General features: G+C 37.2%; 1 protein-coding gene across 2 annotated transcripts in view; it reads right to left on the reverse strand.

Moving 5' to 3' along the window:
• Positions 1-1,472: 1,472 nt before the first annotated feature.
• TBC1D19 (TBC1 domain family member 19) overlaps positions 1,473-23,472 on the reverse strand; it is a 168,779-nt gene continuing 146,779 nt past the window's right edge. For both annotated transcript variants that reach the window (XM_003411298.3, XM_064285982.1), the window contains 4 exons: positions 21,970-22,061; positions 8,422-8,537; positions 2,892-2,962; positions 1,473-1,885 (listed from right to left, as the gene is read on the reverse strand). In XM_003411298.3, coding sequence (XP_003411346.1) covers positions 1,811-1,885; positions 2,892-2,962; positions 8,422-8,537; positions 21,970-22,061 — 354 coding nt within the window. In that variant the 3' untranslated portion in view covers positions 1,473-1,810. The remainder of the gene's footprint in view (positions 1,886-2,891; positions 2,963-8,421; positions 8,538-21,969; positions 22,062-23,472) is intronic.

The raw sequence follows: 23,472 nt of genomic DNA on the forward strand, positions 1-23,472 counted from the left end.
AGGATTTCTAGCTAGAAACAGAACTCCCCAGTGTGGCGTTTTTTCTACTAGACTGTTAACCATCTCTTCTAAAAAGCTTAGGCATATTCTACAAAAGAAGGAAGCCAAAGATGGGCATATCTGTACACACAGGACCTTAATCACTTAAAAACTCTTTTTCCTCCTAATATATATATACTTTTTTCATATTCTCAAAGTGGGAGAAGGGAGACAATAGTTCTAGGTATGTGCTTGTCCTTTTGATGAATGTACAGTTGCACACACAGAACGGCAAAGCATATGATTGTAACTGTATCACCTTCAAAAGCAATAAAACGGGGTTTATTGAGTCAATAGCAGAATAAATTACATAGCCCTCAGTAAGTCAACAAGTGCCAAATAAGTAAAAACATATAATATAGATTCTCAAATTAATGACTATACCAAACTCCACCACCCTTGCAGTCTTATGCTAAACCTCACACATTTCCTAATATATAATTCTCTAAATAAGACTTGGAAACTCTGGTGGCGTAGTAGGGTTAAGTGCTACAGCTGCTAACCAAAAGGTTGGCAGTTTGAATCCAGCAGGCGCTCCTTGGAAACTCTATGGGGCAGTTATCCCTGTCCTACAGGGTCACTATGAGTCGGAAATGACTCAATAGCAGTGGGTTTTTTTTTTTTTTTTTAAATAAGACTCATTAAATACATTTGGATAAAACTTAATCAAATTCTAGGCAACCCATAAGAGTATCAATCTATTGATTTACAGTTTTGTTGAAATTATCAGCATCTTAAATTTGAATCTAAAATCAAAAGATAAATAGTTTTTGGACTTATTTTTTCACATGCTATTAATCCATTTTACAGAAATGGTAAGCCTTTAGTAAGTTACATAAAATAATGCCCGTCACCTTAAAGATCAAAACAAGACTGATGCCTTGTATAGTGTCTTCAGTTCTAGAATGAATGTCTAGTACGTCCTTCTAGTCTCTCTCAGCTGCTCTACCCTAGCAGTAAATCCCTTTAAATCAAACTTCAGCGAAGGGGTTTTGATTCATCATTTCCTTCATTCCCTAGGGCATCCTTTCTGTATGCTTCCAAAGTAACAGAATCTGGCAACAGGCCTCAGCAGTGCCGTCTTCTAACTAAGAGATGAACGTTGTGAAGTTCAAAAGGATCACCCCATAATTCTCTGATTTTTTTCATAGTGAAGAATAAGCTATTATCATAGGGAGACAACTGTATTTGACCTTCCCAATAGAGACCTTCAAGGGAGAAATAAAACACAGAGGGATCTAGATCTCTGGTGAGAGAAGTTGCCCAAAACACCAAAGTACATTTGACTTCCTACTTAAAAATGTTGTCTTACTCAAGTCTCCCCACCCTCCAAACTCCACCCATGGCTCCCAGTGAAGAGCAATTCATAAGACAAAATAATACATTATCTGGTGATAAATTTACAAACTGACATAGGAGAACTGTCCCAGAAGCCTCATTACCTCTTCAAGTTTATTACAATATCTTCAGTTCTTATTGCACATATTGTTACATGCCTTTTACAAGCCGTGATTGTATACACAGTATGTATAATTTAGCAGAAGTGATATATCTATTGCTTCTCTTTTGAAAATCAGCAGCATGCAGTGCAATATTTGGTGTGCAGTTATTGTTTCAAAAAGTGAAAAACGAGTTAGGTCTAATTGCAAAGGGAACATGATCTTTATTGGCTTATATGCAAAGTTTAATTTTGGTTTTATGCAGAGTTTGCATAGTTCATGATTAGTTTCTAATGAAAAACTAGATGTGTTGTCAGTGGACTTGAAGAAGATCAGGTGACAGTAGCAAACAGAAAAATTTGAAGAAGAGGCATAACTTTTAAAGTGGAAAGGTCAGCAAGAACTGCCTGAAACAAAAAACAAAAGAATTATTAATATCAGTATTCCAATCAGCAAAGTAAAGTCTATAAAGTACAACAGAAACACCATTACAATGTAATTCTAGCATCCACACACACTCCAAGTTCTTCAGATTTGGCCTACATCTTTGTACTAAGCTACAACTTTGCTTCACTTTTCTGAATTTCTCAAGGTTAGTACATGCACAAAGTGCTAAAATGTGCAGTAGAAAATAACCTGGATTTTAGCCTTCAGCCTTCTTCAAATATACAAGGTAGCAGAAGTTTATAAGAGGTCTAACATTTCAAGTTGCTTCTATAAATAAGTGTACATTATGAATCTTAGTCCGTTATACTAGTATAAGGAGTAACTGACTTCAGGAAGTCATTTTGAGATGAAGCTAACGTTTATTCAGTTGCAAGATACATAAACATCCTCTTCCTTTTAAAAAAAGAATGTAGGCAGGTATTTTAAGGATAAAATTTACATTTCTATGAGACACCAAATAGAGTAATGTGGTAAGCCACTATTTAATGGAACCATATTTCAGGAATAAATTATGCCATTAAAAAGAAATCTGCTTTAAATAATTAACTTATGATTAAAAATAACCAAAAAAGCCTGCATATTGTTACTGTATCATCCAAACACATGCCATCTAATCCTCTCAACTAAGCTTTCTTTGTTCTATGAGCATAACATGTGGACATGAACAATAATAAGAAAATGCAACATCAGCCTTGATAGTTTCTACTGAAATCACTAGGTATCTAGTTTCTTATAATGGTTTCCTATAATAATCTTGTTTATGACGCCTTCAAAAAAAGATTGTTCTCAAGTAAAGAAGGAATTTTGAATACTTAATATTACTTAGCTCAGAACTTAAAAGTTTTACCCAAGTTAATAAATGAGACTAGAAGAAATGTGTGTTCTATGCATCTGAGACTGAAGTGCCCAAGGCTGGCACTCTCTCAGGAACTATTTCCATCCCATCTGAGTGAAACTTATCCTTACTTCAGCTGCAGCCAGTGATGTCACCTCCATCAGGTTCACTGCTCGGAAGGCAAACACAGCAGCTGCCAGGACTGGAAAAGAATGCACACTATTTCAACTGCTGGCCATCTCATGAGTCTGACATATTTACTGCTACGCCCACAACCAACTAGGAAAGCTCAGAACTCGAACCTTCCACTACCGCACAATGGCACTGTGAGTTACCGTCTTGTGATGAATGGAAATTGTCTACTCCGAACAGTGCCTGGTGGCTAGACAAACTGAATCCCACATTTTTGGAAAAAAAGGAAAATTCAATGGTCTTAGAAACCATTTTATAAATTGCTTCTCATATCTAGAACTTATAATGTTTTAAAATGACCTGAAGATCCAATGACTGTCTTACAAATTAAGGCTTTTTTGTGATAGGTGTTCTTACAATAGAAGCACTGCTAATGTGACATTATTGAGATTGGAGATAAGCACTGATGACTCATCCCTAACGTAAAAATCTGCATGCTTTCCTGAGAATTGCCCTCTCTGCTGTCTGTCAGGATGGTTTTCCAGAGATGGCATAAAGGATGATGCCATGACCGTCCTGGGCTCTGATAGGTGGTTGTGCCTCAGGAGTAAAAGTCAGGAGCCAGGCTTCTTCATTTCCCCAGATAGAGGCAGAGTGCAACCAGTGACTAGGAAGCACTGGCATTTTTCTAGGGGACAAAAGAATTTGAACAGTCTGGCAACAAAGCATTCGAACTAGAGAGGAAAATTCCAGTGGAAAAAAAGATGATAGTGGTAAAACAAAATTTAAAATGTCAAGTGGGCTGGTATTACTCAAATACATAACAAAGGATACAAGAGATATGGGACAAAGAATTTACTCTTTAATTGAAAAAGAAAATGTAAATAGTTCAAAGTCCTAGTTTCATGTTTAAAGGAATATCAAATAAAAACCATTTCTGTGGACTAGCAACTTCTTTGCAGCTTCCCAATATCTGGAATCATGTCATGGAGACATTTTAGAAGTTAATGAGTGTGAGCACTATTTTTTTTTTTTTGTATTTGTGTTTGTAAAACTGAAAAGAGTCAAATGAAAGCTTGACAGGATTGTCAAATTTTCTGCTGCAGCAGAAAAGAGCTTTACAAGGTAGGAGGTTGTTTTGCCAAAGGGAGATGAGATGGAGTAAAAAAAGAGCAGTTCACTAATTGACCTCAGCATACAAAATGCTCATGTGCTCATAACCTTTATTTATCTTGGTGTCACATCACAGAAGTTCCTTTCTGTGTGCTTCATGTTTGGTTTGCCCAGCCCTTCCGCAGAAAAGTAGTGTTTGCCAAGGAGAAAAGATCTATATTTTGGGATATTTCCAACTGAAATCATGCTTCATATGAAATTTGAAAACTCTTAATATTTACTTTTTTATTGTACTTTAGATGAAGATTTACAGAGCAAACTATGTTCTCATTAAACAATACACATACTGTTTTGTGACACTGGTTGCCAACTCCACGACACGTCAACATTCTCCCTTTCTGGGTTTTTTTTTTTTTTAGGTTCCCCATTACCAGCTTTCCTGACCCCTCCTGCCTTCTCGTCCTTGCCCCTCAGATGGTGTGCCCATTTAGTCCCGTTTTGTTTTATGGGCCTGTCTAATCTTTGGCTGAAGGGTGAATCTCAGGAGTGACTTCATTACTAAGCTAAAAGGCTGTCTGGGGGGGCCATACTCTCAGGGTTTTTTTCCAATCTCTGTCAGACCAGAAAGTCTTTTTTTTTTTTTTAGTTAGAATTTTCTTCTATATTTTTCTCCCACTCTGTCCAGGACCCTCTATTGTGATCCCTGTCAGAGCAGTCGGTGGTAGCCAGGCACCATCTAGTTGTGCTGGACTCAGTCTGATGGAGGCTGTGGCAGTTTTGGTCCATTAGTCCTTTGGACTAATCTTGCCCTTGCGTCTTTGGTTGTCTTCATTCTTCTTTGCTCAAGAAGGGGGTGATTCCAACAGAGAATCTTAGATGGCCGCTCACAAGCTTTTAAGACGTTACTCATTAAAGTAGGATGTAGAATGTTTTCTTTATACACTATGTTATGCCAGTTGAGCTAGATATTCCCCGAGACCATGGTCCCCGTAGCCCTCAGCCCAGTAATTTGGTCCCTCGGGGAGTTTGGATATGTCTATGAAGCTTCCATGACCTTGCCCCTGTCAAGTTGTGCTGGTTTCCCCAGTATTGTGTACTGTCTACCCTTCACCAAAATTACCACCTATCTGTTGTCTATTTAGGGTTTTCTCCTCCCTCGTAACCATTAAAGATTGTTTTTGTGTGTAAACCTTTTCACGAGTAAAAAACTCTAATATTTACTTTTGGCCTCTTAAACTATTCTCATTACTTTAATTTTAAGGAACTCTATCATGAGTATTGAGGAATCTTGGCTTTAGACTGTTCTTTAAAAGTCTCAAATTAATTCACAATTAAAGCCAGTGATATTTACTAAAATATTTCTAAGGACTATATAATAACTCACTTGAGCAAGATGTATGAATCCAAAATATTCATACCAAAAAATATATGCTATGATCAAAACTAATTTGTATACATCTACATGAAATTATCCACGTTGATGACTACCTAAATTACACAGTAAAAGAGCATCTATCAGTCTTGTTCCATCTCTAGATGTTCTAGAATTCTTTCCTTTTGGTTTCTAAAAGGCACCCATGGAAAACAGGTGGGTGTGTGGATTATATTTCTACTTATTCATCAGTAACTTTTTTATTAATGTATTGAGCTCAGAGCAGAGTGCCTGGCTTAGAGCAAATACAATACTCAATATATATTTATTTCTCTTTTCCTTTAGTTTGCTGAGGGATGATAAGGCATGGAGAGAATCCAAGTTGAAATGGGCCATAAAAGTCTTACTTCAACCCACTGTTCAGAGTAGAAAACCTCTTTACCTTCAGTGACAGCTAAAAAGCCCATTCTACTTTTGAAAAGTCCTAAGTATTAGAAAGTATATACTTACACTAAAACTCCTTCTTTATCAAGCTCTGATATCTTTTCAAAATTATATCAAAAGCTATATATAATACTCTTCAAAATTTCTGGAATACCCATAGTAGAGTTATTTGGTGAAAAGTCTAAAATCCTGTTGCCTGGGAAATGGTAGCAGAAAACAAGGCTGCCTTAGCCCGGAAAATAGAAAACTCTGGGGATGGGCTGTGGATTCAAGAGTAGAAAAAACAGGTGACTTTGATTAAACAACAGTCCATTTTAACAAGTCATATTATCTAGAAGTGAAATGGGCTACCTGGTAAGACAGGGATTACTCAACACTAAAGTGTTCAAACAGAGGATGAGGACTGCTTATAAGATATATTTAAAAGAATTTATACCTATTACCTCTAGGATTCCTTCCATATCACTGCCATTTGGCCAAAAGACATGAGCATAGACCATTTTCTCCTAACTGATATATGTATGGACATAAAAAAAAAATTGAGAGAGAGGATACTAAACAGAAAAAACAAACAAACCCATTGCCGTTGAGTTGATTTCGACCCCAAGGGACCCTATATGATAGAGTAGAACTGGCCCATAGGGTTTCCAAAGAGCAGCTGGTGGATTCAAACTGCCAACCTTTTGGTTAGCCAAGCTCTTAACCAATGCACCACCAGGGCTCCAGAAGGATACTAAAAAAAAAAAAGGAGTTGTAAAAAACATCAGTAAGTGATGTCTCTGGTTACACCGGTGGTGACATTTATCTTCACTCATTAACAGAGTACTTTAATAATACTCTAACTTTCCCTTTCAAAATGATACCCACTTACTTACAGAGCTCTTGGCATTTAAGAATGTGTTAGTATGATACTTCCAGGTCTTCTAAAAGAAAATGGTCTTCTTCAACTAAGCATTATTTCCACAATAGCCCAGAGATATGTCTTTACAATGTTACCAATTTAAGGTAAGGAAACAAAAGCTGACAGATATTAAATAAGTTGTTCAAGATCATAGAACTGTAGAAGGTTGCATGATTACCAACTTTTCTACTCTTCATCCATGTTGTGATTACTTGGATTACCTGATAATCCCAATGACAGCAATAACTGAGTCTATTTAGCACAACCAAAAACAAAAACCAAACCCATTGCTGTCGAGCTGATTCTGACTTGTATCGACCCTACAGGACAGAATAGAACTGCCCCATAAGGTTTCCATGGAGTGGCAGGTGGATTCGAACTGCTAACCTTTTGGCTGGCAGCTATAGCTCTTAAGCACTGCGCCACCAGGGTTCCATTTAGCACAAGAAAAGCGAAATTATATTACTGAAAAGTAATATGTGCTCTTTTTGTTTTCTCTGATATAATCGTACAGTTGCCTTTTGTGTATGTCTATTATAAGAATGGCTTAATTATTAAATAAGACATGAGTCTACGGCTTCCTGAAAAACAGATTAACAATTTTTTGGCTTCAGAGACTCCATCAGCCTGAGACTGGAAAAACTAGATGGTGCCTGGCTACCACCAATGACTGCCCTGACAGGGAACACAACAGAGAAATCCTGATGAAGCAGGAGAAAAGCGGGATGCAGAATTCAACTTCTTTAAAAAGACCAGACTTAATGGTCTGACTGAGGCTGGGGGGACCCCAGAGGACATGGCCCCCAGACTCTTTGTTAGCCCAAAACAAATCGTTCCCGAAGGCAACTCTTCAGGCAAAGATTAGACTGGACTATAAGACATAAAATGATGCTGGTGAGGAGTGCGCTTCTTAGCTCAAGTAGACACATGAGACTATGCGGGCAGCTCCTGTCCAGAGATGAGATGAGAAGGCAGAGGGGGACAGGAGCGGGTTGAATGGACATGGGAAATACAGGTTGGAGAGGAGGAGTGTGCTGTCACATTATAGGGAGAGCAACTAGGGTCACATAACAATGTCTGTACAAGTTTTTGTATGAGAAACTGAATTGAATTGTAAACTTTCATTTAAAGCACAATAAAAAGAAAAAAAAATTTTTTTTTTGGCCTAAGAAATACCTAAAAGGGGAAATTTAGCCACCAGAACAGGAGTGAGAGACTGTTAGCAAAAAAGGAAATAGTTTCAAATTCAGGATAAACAGGCCCAGAAGAGCACGACCCAGGTAGCTGATGTCAGCTATGCAGGGAGTCTCAGCCCCAGTCTGTATTTTAGATACTAGCTGAGAATAACAGAACAGATGCTGCGATAGTTAGGGTTGTACAGAGAAGAGTAGAAGCATACCTACACTCTGCTGTACAGACCTCACAGGGATTGGGAGATAGAAAGTTCTGATTGGGTTAAAACAGGGAGGGGAAAATGGAGTTTTCTGGGAGCCAAAAAGATTAGGAAAAGGCTAATTTTGAGCAGTCAGAAGTAACCAGATCACAATAATTGTCTTCTAAGCCATTTAAATCTACTAAATGTTCTTGCATTGGAAATGACATAACTGTAGGCTCAAATTCAGATTACAGATGGTCAAAGACAGGAAAGGGGCCTTACTATAGAAACAGTATGTGTCTACAAACAAGCACTTACTCTTACCAGCAAGAATTTCCAAAGAGTTGTATCCTAAGATTCTATCCCATAAAAGCAAGAGTTGATCCGTAGCTAAGTATCCAGAGAAAGCTCGAACCATCCATTTAAACGATATGCGAAGCCTGCAAGCAAGGAAAATAGAAAATAAATTTTATTAGTAGATTTTTTTCTTCCAAAAAGGTAATATCGAAAGAGCACCACCAAATCTATTGTTAGGGTAACTTCTTTGAGAGTCTGAGAAATCACTCAGGTATTTAAAAGTCAATTACACTCTTAACAATTCCAGATGAGCCATAATAATTTGAATTTTTATTCAAAATATTTGAAAGACTTCATAACAGCTTTATCCTTTTCCAATTCAATAAATTATATTTCTTCATTTTAGTTGAGTGACTACTTACGACAAATAAAATAAAACAATAGATATCAGTTTTTGAAGCACAAAGAAAAATAATTTTAAAACTATAAGGAATTTTATAAATAGATCTCTGACTTTAAACACTTCATTTTAGAAAGGAGGTTATCAGAACTTCAAAAGATCAACCAGAAAGTTCAGCCTAAGAGGTATGAGATCCCCCTATTTATGTTGTTGTTGTGAGGTGCTGTCCAGTTGGTTTCAACTCATAGTGGCCTTATGAACCATAGAATGAAATACTTCCGGGTCCTGCACCATTCTTAACAATCGTTCTTATGTTTGAGTCCATTGTTGCAGCCACTGTGTCAATTTATCTCCTTGAGGGTCTTCCTCTTTTCCTTTGACCCTGTACTTTACCAAGCACGATATCCTTCTAGAGGGACTGATTCCTCCTGACAATATGTCCAAAGTATGTAAGACACAGTCTTGCCATCCTCGCTTCTAAGGAGCATTCTGGTCGTACTTCTTCCGAGACAGATTTGTTTGTTCTTTTGACAGTCCATGGTATATTCAATATTCTTCACCAACACCACAATTCAAAGGCATCAATTCTTCTTTGGTCTTCCTTATTTATTGTCTAGCTTTTGCATGCATATGATGCCACTGATAATACCATGACTTGGGTCAGCAGCACCTTAATCTTTAAGGTGACATCTTTGCTTTTCAACACTTTAAAGAGGTCTTTTGCAGCATATTTGCCCAGTGCAATGTGTCTTTTGATTTCTTGACTGCTGCTTCCATGGGTGTTGTTTGTGGATCCAAGTAAATGAAATCCTTGACTTCAATTTTTTCTCCATTTATCATGATTTGCTTATTGAGTTTTGTTTTCTTTTTGTTGAGCCATAATCCATACTGAAGGCTATGGTCTTCAATTTTCATCAGTAAGTACTTCAAGTCCTCTTCACTTTTACCAAGCAAGGTTTTGTCATCTGCATAATGCAGGTTGTTGATGAGGCTTCCCCGATCCTGATGCCACATTCTCCTTCATACAGTCAGTTTCTCGGATTATTTGCTTAGTATACAGATTGAATAGGTATGGTGAAATGATACAACCCTGATGCACACCTTTCCTAACTTTAAACCACACAGTATCCCCTTGTTCTGTCTGAACAACTGCCTCTTGGCCTATGTACAGGTTCCTCATGAGCACAATTAAGTGCTCTGGAATTCACGTTCCCCATTCCCTATTTATAAGTAGGTTATATTACAATAATAATTTATCTCTGGAATCAGGAAACATACTCTTTGGCTCTGATGTCTCAAGAGATAAAACAGTCTCTCGAATTTTTGTATTATCTATTAGCATCTAAAAATCACTTGACTGTCCCTGAGAAGTACTAACAAAACTCTTTGCTGGAATTGCTGTAACATTATATAGATAAATATCTGTGTTATTTTCTTAAAAGAGAAAAAATGACCCAGAGATTGCCTTTGTAGGTGCCATTGTACTAATTCTCTTCAGACTGAAAAATATGTCCTAATTTTAGAAATTCCTCAATACTGGGTAATTATTATTCTGATATAATGAAGTATGTGTAGGAACAATAACCCACTGCCGTCGAGTCGATTTCGACTCATAGCAACCCTATAGGACAGAGTAGAACTGCCCCATAGGGTTTCGAAGGAACACCTGGTGGATTCGAACTGCCAACCTTTTGGTTAGCAGCCGAACTCTTAACCACTACTCTGTCAGGGTTTCTGTAGGCACAATAGTATTGACAAATTAAGCTTTTTGGTTGGTTTTAAAATACCTTTTTATGACTGCTAAACAAACTTTTCACCACTGGATATTTTAATGCTTAAAAATGCATTTAATTTTTAAGGCTAAATTATTAAGCTTGTTCCATTTTATTAGCTTTCTCATAGTGCCTTCCTAGAGCAATAATACCACATATTCTCCCACTCCCCACGGGTCTAATAGCAAACAAAAATGACCAAGGAAAGAGCCAGTGAATGTGAGTATACAGATCAATAGAAAGTAACCAGTCTGAGCCACAGAGAAAAAAAGATTAGGAAAAAAAAAAAAAAAAACTGAACAGAGCTTCTAACACAGCTTTGTTAGACTCAAAGACACAAACTAAAACTCAAAGGATGGAAAAAAATATATCAAACAAACAACAATCAAAAAGAGCAGGAGTGGCCAGAGGTCATGGCCCCCAGACTCTTTGTTAGCCCAAAACTAAAACCATTCTCGAAGTCAACTCTTGAGACCAAGATTAGACTGGACCATAAGACATAAAATGATACTGGTGAGGAGTGTGCTTCTTAGCTCAAGTAAACACATGAGACTATGTGGGCAACTCTTGTCTGGAGGTGAGATGAGAAGGCGAAGGGGGACAGGAGCTGGTTGAGTGGACATGGGAAATACAGGGTACAGAGAAGGAGTGTGCTGTCACATTATAGGGAGAGCAACTAGGGTCACATAACAATGTGTGTATAAGTTTTTGTGTGAGAAACTGACTTGAATTGTTAACTTTCACTTAAAGCACAAGAAAAGAGCTCAACAAATAAAAAGTTTATAGATAATAATCCAACAGTGGGGACAAAATGGAATAAGAAATGTTCGATTTCAAAGCAGGCAGAAAAAGAGGAAAAAAAGAATAAAGAACACATGGAACAAATAGAAACTGTCTAGCAAGACAGTTAATTTTGATCTAATCATATCAATAATTACTTATATGTAAATAGTCTAAAAACATCAATTAGAAGATGGCAATTAACACATTGAAAGACCCAACTATACTGTGAAAGGAAACTCACTTGAAAAATAAAGGCACTGTTAATATTAAAAAGGATAGAAAAGAATATACCATGTAAATTGTAATCAAAGAAAGGTTGAATGGCTATATTAATACCAGACATAGTACATTTATTACGAGAAATGAAGAAGGGCATTACATAGTGAGAAAATGATCAATATCCCTAAAATCAGAACCATAAAATACATGAAGTAAAAACATGTAGCAGTGAAAAAAGAAATAGACAAATCCACAGCTTTCATTGGAGACGCTAACATTGCCTTCTCAATAATCAATAAAACAAGTAGACAGCAAATCAGTAAGTGTACAGAAGACCTGAAAAACATTATCAACAAACTTGACCACATTGACAATCACAAAACACTGTGCCCAACACTGGTTATTGTTGTTATGTGTGCTCGAGTTGGTTCCAACCCATAGTGACCCTACGTACAGCAGGACCAAACACTGCCTGGTCCTATGCCATCCTCACAATAACTGTTATGTTTGAACTCATGGTTGCAGCCATCATGTCAATCCACCTCAACAAGGGCTTCCTCTTTTTCTCTGACCCTCTCTTCTTTACCAAGCATGAGGTCCTTCTCCAGGGATGGTCCCTCCTGATAACACACCCAAAGTACATGAGACGAAGTCTAGCCATCCTTGCTTCCAAGGAGCACTCTGCCGGTACTTCTTCCAAGGCAAAAGTTATAATACTTTGTCTCCTCAAGCTGCCCTTTGAAATCTTTTACTTCATCATTTCTTCCTTTGGCTTTCACTACTCTACATTCAACTGCAAGTTTCAGAGTCTCTTATGACACCCATTTTGGTCTTTTCTTTCTTTCCTGTCTTTTTAACAACCTCTTGCTTTCTTCATGTATGATGTCCTTGATGTCATTTGACAATTTGTCTGGTCTTCAGTCATCAGTGTTCGCCATGTCAAATCTATTCTTGAGATGGCCTCTAAATTCAGGTAGGATATATTCAAAGTCATACTTTGGTTCTTGTGGACTTGTTCTGATTTTCTTCAGTTTCAATTTGAACTTGCATATGAGCAATTGATTGTTCTGCAGTCAGCCTCTGGCCTTGTTCTGACTGATGATACTGAGCTTTTCCAGCATCCACAGATGTGATCAATTTGATTCCTGTGTTTTCCATCCAGTGAGGTCCATGTGTACAGCCACCGTCTGTGTTGTTGAAAAAAAGAATTTGTGGTGAATAAGTTGTTCGTCTTGCAAAATTCTCTCATGTGATCTCCAGAGTGGTTTCTATCACCAAGGCTGTATTTTCCAACTACCAATCCTTCTTTGTTTCCAACTTTTGTATTTCAATCACTAGTAATTATCAATGCATCTTGATTACTTGTTTGATCAATTTCATACTGCAGAAATTGCTAAGAATCTTCAATTTCCTCATCTTTGGCATTGGTAGCTGGTACATATATGTCAATAACAGTCGTATCAACTGGTCTTCCTTGTAGGCATATGGATATCATCCTATCACTGACAGCACTGTACTTGAGAATAGATCTTGAAATGTTCTTTTTGATGATGAATAGGATGCCATTCCTCTTCAATTAGTCATTCCTGGCACAGTAGACCACATGACTGTCTGATTCAAAATGGCCAATACCAGTCCATTTCAGCTTACTAATACCTACGTATAACTCTTTATGCATTCCATTTCATTTTTGATGACTTCCAATTTTCCTAGATTCATAGTTCATACATTCCATGTTCCGATTATTAATGGATGTTTGCAACTGTTTCTTCTCTTTTTACATCATACCACATCAGCAAATGAAGCTCTCGAAAGCTTGACTCTACCCACGTCATTAAGGTCGACTCTGCTATGAGGAGGCCATTCTTCCCGTTGTATTTTGAGTGCTTTCCGACCTGAGGGGCTCATCTTCCAGCGCTATATCAGACAATGATGTACTGCTATTCCTAAGGTTTCCAGTGGCCAATATATCCAGCGGTAGACCGTCAGGTCCTTCTTTCTAGTCTGTCTTAGCCTGGAAGCTCTGCTGAGAGCTCTTGATCATGGGAGACCCTAGTGGTATGTGAAATATCATTGGCATAGCTTCTAGCATCACAGCAGAACACAAGCCACCATAGTACGACAAGCTGACAGATGCGTGGTGGTGCCCAAAACTAGCAGAATACAAGTTCTTTTCAAATGCACATGAAACATTTACCAAGATAGATCATATTCTGAGCCATAAAACAAACCTCAACAAATCTGAAAGAACTGAAATCATATGAAGCATGTTTTCTAACTACAACAGAATTAGAATAGTAATCAGTATCAGAAAGATATCTTTCTAAAAATTTGAAAATTAAGCAACATACTTCCATATAACAAAGAGGAAGTCACAAGAGAAATTAAGAAGCATTTTGAACTGAATGGAAATGAAAACACGACATATCAAAATTAGCTTGGTGGAAGTAAAGTGGTGCTATGAAGGGAATTTATAGCATTGTTTATATTAGAAAAGAAGAAATATTTTAAATAATCTAAGCTTCCTCCTTTAACAAGTAGAAAGATAAGAGCAAAATAAACCTAAAGCAAGCATAAAGAAGGAAATAATAAATGCGGTTATTGTTAGCTGCCAACTCATGGTGACCTTATGTATAACAAAACGAAATGTCGCCTAGTCCGGCACCATCTTCAAAATCACTTGTATGTTTGAGTCCATTGTGTGGCTATCGTGTCAGCCCATCTCATTGAAGGTTTCTCTCATTTTTGTTGGCCCTCTGCTTTACAAAACATGATGCCCTTTTCTAGTGATTGGTCTTTCCTGATGACATGCTCAAAGTAAGTGAGTCAATTTTGCTATCCTAAAGAACATTTTAGTTGCATTTCTTCTAAGAGTGATCAGTTCATTCTTTTGGCAATCTGCAGTATATCCAGTGTTCTTCACCTATATCACAGTTTGAATGCATCAATTCTTTTTCTTTGTTTAATTTTTGCATGCATATGAGGTGACTGAAAAGACCATGGTTTGGTTCAGACACATCTGATTCATCAAAGTGACATCTTTGTTTTTAAAGCTTTAAAGAGGCCTTTTGTAGCCGATTTGCCCAGTTTAATACATTGTTTGATTTCTTGATTGCTGCTTTCATGGGCACTGATTGCTGATCCAAGTAGGATGAACTTCTTGACAACTTCAATTTCTTCTCCATTAATCACGATATTGCTTCTCAGTTCAGTTTTGGGGATCTGCGTTTTCTTCATGCTCAGTTGTAATTCATACTGAAGGTTATATCCTCTGATCTTTACCAGTAAGTGCTTCAAATTCTTACTCATTTTCGGCAAGCAAGGTTGTGTAATTTGCATATTACAGGTTGTTAACGAGTTTCCCTCTAATCTTGATGCTGTATTCTTCATATAGTTTAGCTTCATAGATTATCTGTTCAACATACAGATTGAATAAAGTGGAATGATACGATCCTGTTGTACACGACTTTTCCAATTTTGAACTAATCAGTATCCTCTTGTTCTGTTTGAACAATTGTCTCTTGATCCATGTATAGGTTTTGTGTGAGCACAATTAAGTGTTCTGAAATTCCCATTTGTCACAATGTTCTCCATAATTTGTTAAAATCCACACAGTTAAGTGCCTTCTTACAGTCGGTAAAACACAGATAAACATCTTTCTGGTATTCTCGTTTTTGGTCAAGATCTATCTGACAAAAGCAATGATATCCCTTGTTCCATGCCCTCTTTTGAATCCAGCTTGAACTTCTGGATGTTCCCTGTTGATGTACGGCTCTAGTCCTTTTTTAATTATCTTCAGCAAAATTTGCTAGCATATGACATTAATATTCTTTAATGATTTCCACATTATATTTGATTATCTTTCTTTGGAATGGGCACAAATATGCATCTCTTCTAGTAAGTTGGCTGAGTAGCTGTCTTCCCAATTTCCTGACATAGACGAGTGAACACTTCCAGTGTTACATCCATTTGCTGAGGCATCTCAGATGGTGAATATTGTCATTTCCTGGATACCTGTTTTCACCAATGCTTGCAGTGCATTTTGAATGTCTTCCTTCTACGCCAGTGGTTCTGGAGCATATGCTACCTACTCAAATGGTTGAATGTTGACCAATCCGTTTTGGTACAGTGACTCCGTACATCCCTTCCATCTCCGTTTGATGCTTACTGCATCATTCAATTTTTTACCCATAGTTGTTGTTAGGTGCTGTCCAGTTGGTTCTGACCCATAGCAAACCCATGTAACAACAGACATCCTCACAATCGCTGCTCTTTGAATCCACTGTTGTAGCCACTGTGTCAATCCACCTCATGGAGGGTCTTCCTTTTTTCACCAACCCTCTACTTAACCAAGCATGATGTCCTTCTCCAGGGACTGGTCCCATCTGGTAACACGTCTAAAGTACATAAGATGAAGTCTTGTCATCCTCCCTTCTAAGAAGCACTCTGGCTGTACTTCTTCCAAGACAGGTTTGTTCATTCTTCTGGCAGTCCATGGTATATTCAATATTCTCCACCAACACCATGATTCAAATGCATCAATTCTTCTTCGGTCTTCCTTATTTATTGTCCAGCTTTTGTGACTGAAAACACTATGGCTTGGGTCAGGCACCTCAGTCCTCCAAGTCACATCTTTGCTTTTTAACACTTTAAAGAGGTCTTTTGCACCAAAAAAGGTAAGTGCTTCAAGTCCTCTTTACTTTCAGCAAGTAAGTTTGTGTCATCTGCATATCGTAGGTTGTTAATGAGTCTTCCTACAGTCTTGATACTGCATCTTTCATATAGTTTGGCTTCTCAGATTATCTGCTCAGCATACAGATTGAATAGGTATGGTGAAAGGATACAACCCTGACACACACTTTCCCTCATTTTAAACCACACAGTATCCCCTTGTTCCATTTGAACAACTGCCTCCTGGTCTACGTAGAGGTTCCTTATGAGCATAGTTAAGTTCTAGAATTCCCATTCTTCACAATGTTATCCATAATTTGCTATGATCCACACAGTCAAATGCCTTTGTATAGTCAGTAAAACACAGGTAAGCATCTTTTGGTATTCTCTGCTTTCAGCTAAGATCCACCTGACATCAGCAATGGTATCCCTAGTTCCAAGTCCTTTTCATTTCTGGCAGTTCTTGTCAATTTATTGCTGCAACCGTTTTTGAATTATCTTCAGTTTACCCATAGAATCCTTTAGTCTTGCAAACTCAAGGCTTGAATTTTTTTCTTCAGTTCTTTCAGCTTGAGAATTTATAATCATGTTCTTCCTACTTTAGTTTTCTAAGTGCAACTAAATCTATGTCTGTCTCTCAAACCCATCCACTCATTCATCTATCCTAAATCAAGCATAAGAAAAGAAATAATAAATATATGAGCAGAAATCAATGAAAAAAGAAAATAGAGAAAATCAATGAAACCAAAAACTGGTTCTCTGAAAAGATGAAGAAAATTGATAAACCTCTAACCAGACTGACAAAGAAAGAGAAAGATACAAATATCACCCTCAGGAATGACAGAGGTGATATCACTACTGACTCTATAGACATTAAAAGGCTAATTAACGATAATTAGGGAATATTGTGAGTAACTTTACATCAATAAATATAATAACTTAGATAAAATGCAGAAACTACCAAAGTCCACTCAAGAAGAAATAAATAACCTGAATACTCCTATGTCTATTAAAGAAATTAAATTCATAGTTAAAAACATCAGCTGTCACACTGGATGACCCAACTATGCTTTTGATAAGAAACCTGTTGAAAGCCTTTTAAAAATTGATTTCTACCTTGACAAACTTTTTATACTTTCTCCTACAGAGGAATTTTACTATTTATCATAAGTCTCATAAGTCATTGAGATAAATTTGTTCCTTTCAATGATTGAAGTGTATAAATTGGCTGGAAAGATATCAGAATTTTAGTTTCTAGTAATAAACTAAATGTCTTCATCCTAGTTAAAAAAAAAAAAAACCTAGTTATATTCAAATGTTCATTTCATAAAAAGAGGTCTAATTACTACAAGTTTAAGAAAAAAAGACTCAGGCACAATATGAGATATTTCTGCCACATTCTTGTTTTATCTTAATCATTAACAGATCATGTTTTTTAACGGCTACATAGGAAAGAGTATTCAGCTAAATATTAATTCAGCTAAATATTACCAATGGATGATATGTGCTGCTATCTTATAAGTGGCATTTCTAAGACGTATGAAATTCAAAATTGTGATTTTTGTGTGTAAGACTTATTTGGAAGAGGAAGTCACATTTTTATTTTGGTATTTTAAAGCCTGTTCATGTTTTTCTCCCATCATAAGTTATCTTAATTTCCTCTTAGTCTTCCTCCTTATTCCCTGCCCTCTTCTTCCATTTGTCCTCAGACTGGGCTCCACTTCTCATTTTCATTAAACCTTGGTCTAACATCATTTAGACATTGTGTAAGACCCTTTTTAAGTAATATTTTCTCAAAAGGACACAGTTAAGTTTACAAGTTATTTTGGGTCACTAAGATATCTCTAATAATCACTAACAGATTTAGAGCAAATAGTAAAATCTCCCTTCTGCATTTTAAAATGGTATTTTCAGAAAGATAATAACGATAATAATGTTTATTATCTTTATTGATTTTTGACTGATTATTGATTGCCAGGCACTACACCTGTATGTCTGTCTCCCTTTTTTATATATGTATATATTATCAAAGAGGGATTGATAGCAGATCTCTTGCTTTGCTTTTGGGGTTTTCTTACTCGCAAAACCAAATATTCACACTAAAGAAATTTCTTACTAAAATCAGTCCTGCCAGCAGTTTTTCTCTCACCCAAAGTTGCAAATCCTTTCTTTCCTTTTGGATGCCAGGCTTGCTGAATTTGAATTTCAAAAGATATGGCTGGTTGGAGAGCCAGAGGCAATATCTTGTGACCTACAGTTGACCTAAGTAAAAGGGGCAGGGCAGGGTTCAATTAATCAAGTTAAAATTAGCCAATGGTTGGTCTTCTGTATTTCTCCCTCCTCTTCTCCTTAAAAGCCTCAGCGTACCTAGCTTCTTAAGGACATTTGCTTTTGCTGGAATCAAAATGGTCTTCCTATAGGGTTGCTATGAGTCGGAATTGACCCAACAGTAGTGGTATATGCATATAAGATAACTGCTCAGAATAAATATTATATTCAAATTTTGCTGAGTTTTGATCATTTTTAACTATATATATCTACATATATATGTAGACATACCTGTACACACATACACATATATATGTATAATCATTAAATCTTGAAACAACTGTATGAGGTAGCAATTTTCCTGATTTTAAAGGTGAGGAACTTTAATTTAAAAATGAAGAAATTGAATTATCTTGATTTAAAGGTAAGAAAATTGAGGCTTAGGTAAATTAAATAACATTCTCTTGATTACACAGCTTAATTAATAGAGCTGGGATTTGAACCCGGGTCTGTCTTGCAAATCCACCCGTTCATTCATCTGTTCATTCACCCACTCATTCATCTATTCACTCACCCATTCATCTATCCGTTCATTTAACAAATATTTATTGAGCATTCTTCAGGGTGCTGGAAATTCAAGTGTGAAAAAGACAAACATTAAACTATGCTATTTCCTATTAACTTCTTTTGTGGCCTCAAAGAGTAAATGCTCCTTTCAAATATGCCTTCTTTAATGGAGGAAAGTCCACGAGAGCCAAAATATGACCTTGAGTATATCCCACCCGAATTTAGAGACCATCTCAAGAATAGATCTGACGCATTGAACACTAGTGACCGAAGACCAGATGAGTTGTGGAATGACATCAAGGACATCACCCATGAAGAAAGCAAGAGGTCACTGAAAAGACAGGAAGGAAAGAAAAGATCAAGATGGATATCAGAGGAGACTCTGAAATTTGCTCTTGAGCGTCGAGCAGCTAAAGCAAAAGGAAGAATTGATGAAGTAAAAGAATTGAACAGAAGATTTCAAAGGGTGGCTAGAGAAGACAAAGGAAAGTATAATGACATGTGCAAAGAGCTGGAGATGGAAAACCAAAAGGCAAGAACAGGCTCGGCATTTCTCAAGCTGATAGAACTGAAGAAAAAAATTCAAGCCTCCAGTTGAAATGGTGAAGGATTCTATGGGGAAAATATTAAATGATGCAGGAAGCATCAAAAGAAGATGGAAGGAATACAGAGAGTCATTATACCAAAAAGAATTAGTCGATATTCAACCATTTCAAGAGATGGCATATGATCAGGAACAGATGGTATTGAAGGAAGAAGTCCAAGCTGCTCTGAAGGCATTGGCGACAAACAAGGCTCCAGGAATTGATGGAATATCAATTGAGATGTTTCAACAAACAGATGCAGCGCTGGAGGTGCTCACTCGTCTATGCAAAGAAATATGGAAGACAGCTTCCTGGCCAACTGACTGGAAGCAATCCATATTTATGCCTATTCCCAAGAAAGGTGATCCAACCGAATGTGGAAATTATAGAACAATATCATTAATATCACACGCAAGCAAAATTCTGCAGAGATGATTCAAAAATGGCTGCAGTAGTATATCGACAGGGAACTGCCAGAAATTCAGGTCGGTTTCAGAAGAGGACGTGGAACCAGGGATATCATTGCTGATGTCAGATGGATCCTGGCTGAAAGCAGAGAATACCAGAAGGATGTTTATTATTGACTATGCAAAGGCATTCGACTGTGTGGATCGTAACAAACTATGGATAACACTGGGAAGAATGGGAATTCCAGAACACTTAATTGTGCTCATGAGGAACCTTTACACGGATCAAGAGGCAGTTGTTCGGACAGAATAAGGGGATACTGATTGGTTTAAAGTCAGGAAAGGTGTGCGTCAGGGTTGTATTCTTTCAGCACACCTATTTAATCTGTATGCTGAACAAATAATACGAGAAGCTGGATATATGAAGAAGAATGGGGCATCAGGATTGGAGGAAGATTTATTAACAACCTGCGTTATATAGATGATACAACCTTGCTTGCTGAAAGTGAAGAGGACTTGAAGCACTTACTAAGGAAGATCAAAGACCACAGCCTTCAGTATGGATTACACCTCAACATAAAGAAAACAAAAACCCTCACAACTGGACCAATGAGCAACATCATGATTAACAGAGAAAAGATTGAAGTTGTCAAGGATTTCATTTTACTTGGATCCACAATCAACAGCCACAGAAGCAGCGGTCAAGAAATCAAAAGACGCATTGCATTGGGCAAATCTGCTGCAAAGGACCTCTTCAAAGTGTTGAAGGGCAAAGATGTCACCCTGAAGACTAAGGTGCGCCTGACCCAAGCCATGGTATTTTCAATTGCATCATATGCATGTGAAAGCTGGACAATGAATAAGGAAGACCGAAGAAGAGTTGACACCTCTGAATTGTGGTGTTGGCGAAGAATATTGAATGTACCATGGACTGCCAAAAGAACGAACAAATCTGCCTTGGAATTAGTGTGGCCAGAATGCTCCTTAGAGGCAGGGATGGTCTTACATACTTTGTGTATGTTGTCAGGAGGGATGAGTCCCTGGAGAAGGACATCATGCTTGGCAGAGTACAGGGTCAGCGGAAAAGAGGAAGACCCTCAACAAGGTGGATTGACACAGTGGCTGCAACAATGAGCTCAAGCATAACAATGATTGTAAGGATGGCGCAAGACCGGGCAGTGTTTCGTTCTGTTGTGCATAGGGTTGCTATGAGTCGGAACCAACTCAACAGCACCTAACAACAACAACAACAACAATGGAGGAAAATTGTTGCTTGAAGGGGAAGACAGGAACAAAATGATTAATAAATCATTTGGAACCTTCTGTTGCTTCAGACATTGTTAGTTGAAAAAGAGAGAATCAATAATATTGAAGTCCAGGGCTACTTTACATAGCCAAAGATAACTTCTACTGAGATCGATGAATAAACATTCAAACTTTTGAAAGGAGAAATCAGTGTACTCCCATTGGTAGGCAATTGATCTAGTTTCTTTTAATAAAAGACAGCAGACTTTAACTTATTTAGCTTTCATAGACTGTTCTCTGACAAATTTATCCTAAACTGACTTAATTTTAGTATTATCACATTTCTCATGTAGTATTTTGTTTCTATATATATATATAATTATTATTTTTTTGCCTCATTTTTGGCTAACACCTTTCATTATGAATAGAAATTAGTTCACTTTGGTGATTCTTGTATCAGACACAAAATCCTAGCAAATAAACATTTATTGGGATTTTGGTAATTCTAAGAATTTTTACCACAATACAGGGTTACAATTTACTACTTGATAATTACTATTTTTTTGAGGACTGCATATTTACAAATGCTTTACAATGATGAAAAAAGAGCTTATGATGTGAAAGGATTTACTCTTCAGTTAGAAGAGAAAAATACTCACGGTTGAGCCCCAATTTCTCGTAGATGATAAAAGAGTTGGGGAAGATACGTTTGAAGAAGAGTTTCAAACAGCAAACACAGTGACACAATACCCTGGACACAGTAATGAATAATAAGAGAAAAACATATTTTAGTTTTTAAAAATTAACTACACTAAAAAAATTATTCAAATGGAAAATGAGAAAAAGACTAACAACATAAATATTCTTCATATTGTTTAGGAGTCAAAACCAAGAAATGCATTAGTGGATCCCCAACATTGTGTTTAAAGGTAAGTTTTAATCGTCTATGAATTCTCCACTCCTGTAGATATGCTAGGGGATGTCGTTTTAACACAATAGGCTCCCCCACTGAACCGGATATGTAACATTCAGAGTCCAAGGAAAAACATGTTACAGAAAACCTGCTGCTTTGCAAGCCATGTATTATCACTTTAGACCACAGCAAAATGAGTTTTCTCTGGATGAATTCCAGTTTCCAGGTATTCCCCAGTTGCTATCCCCACACCCCTTTACTCTCTCCTTCCATAATGTCCTTTCCCCTCCTGCTGCCTCACCACTGGGGAAAACATTTCCTGCTTTTCTAAATCCACTCCCAGGGAAAGACTGACTGCTTGAATTTTGCATCAGGAAGTTATCAAACAAGAATGTTTGATTACTTGGTATAAAGAGGGATTTTTTTTTTTTTTTTAAACTGAAATCTACTTTCTTAAAAGGCATTATTTGTAGAGTATGAGAAATAGCCGACTTAAACAGATGGTTTTTCACGTGCAGTCATTACTTGACAGCTCTGAATAAAGTCTTTCTTGCGGCTCAGCATTCCTCAGGGTTGATCTTTGTAAGGAAGTTCTAATCCTCTTTGAGTTTCTAAAGAAAAAAGGTTGTCAGGGTTCCAAGTATTTCAGTCTGGCTGCAAGCCAGGAAAGGAGACGACTGCCTGCAAGTCTTTATTCCAGTGAATAAGGAAGGAGCACAGGCAGGACTAACCCACTCAATCAGCTGAAAGAGGACACCTCAGGGTCAGCACAGCGACAGGGACAGGATATGCAGAGGTGCAACTTCATGCTCTGCCCAGGGATAACAGCAAGGGTGGGCATCGTGGGGTCTGTTTTTTGCTTTTTTTTTTTAAACTCTGAAGCATAAAAATGGTATGCAAAACTAGAGGAGAAAATCTAATGCTAAGAATGAGATACTGAAAATGGGAAAAATTATTCATTTGTTTCTGGTTATTTTAGATAAAATATCAGTGGAAGATAAGAACAAAATCAAGTTGTCTTAGAGAAAAGAATCTCAAGATAATTGGTGGTGCTTTATTTGCTTGTTATCTGTGACATCCTGGAATTCTGTTATTTGCCAACTTTTGACAGCAGTGTCTAAGAGCAAGATTGGGGACTGAGGAAGGTGGGATAGGAATATGTAGGATTAAACCAGAGGAATAAAGAACAGATACTTAATTTAGTAGCAGGAACGCATTTTCCTCTGAGGAAGTTTGGTAGTGCTTATAT

Source organism: Loxodonta africana, chromosome 5 (genome assembly GCF_030014295.1).
Source record: "Loxodonta africana isolate mLoxAfr1 chromosome 5, mLoxAfr1.hap2, whole genome shotgun sequence".
Lineage (NCBI taxonomy): Eukaryota > Metazoa > Chordata > Mammalia > Proboscidea > Elephantidae > Loxodonta > Loxodonta africana.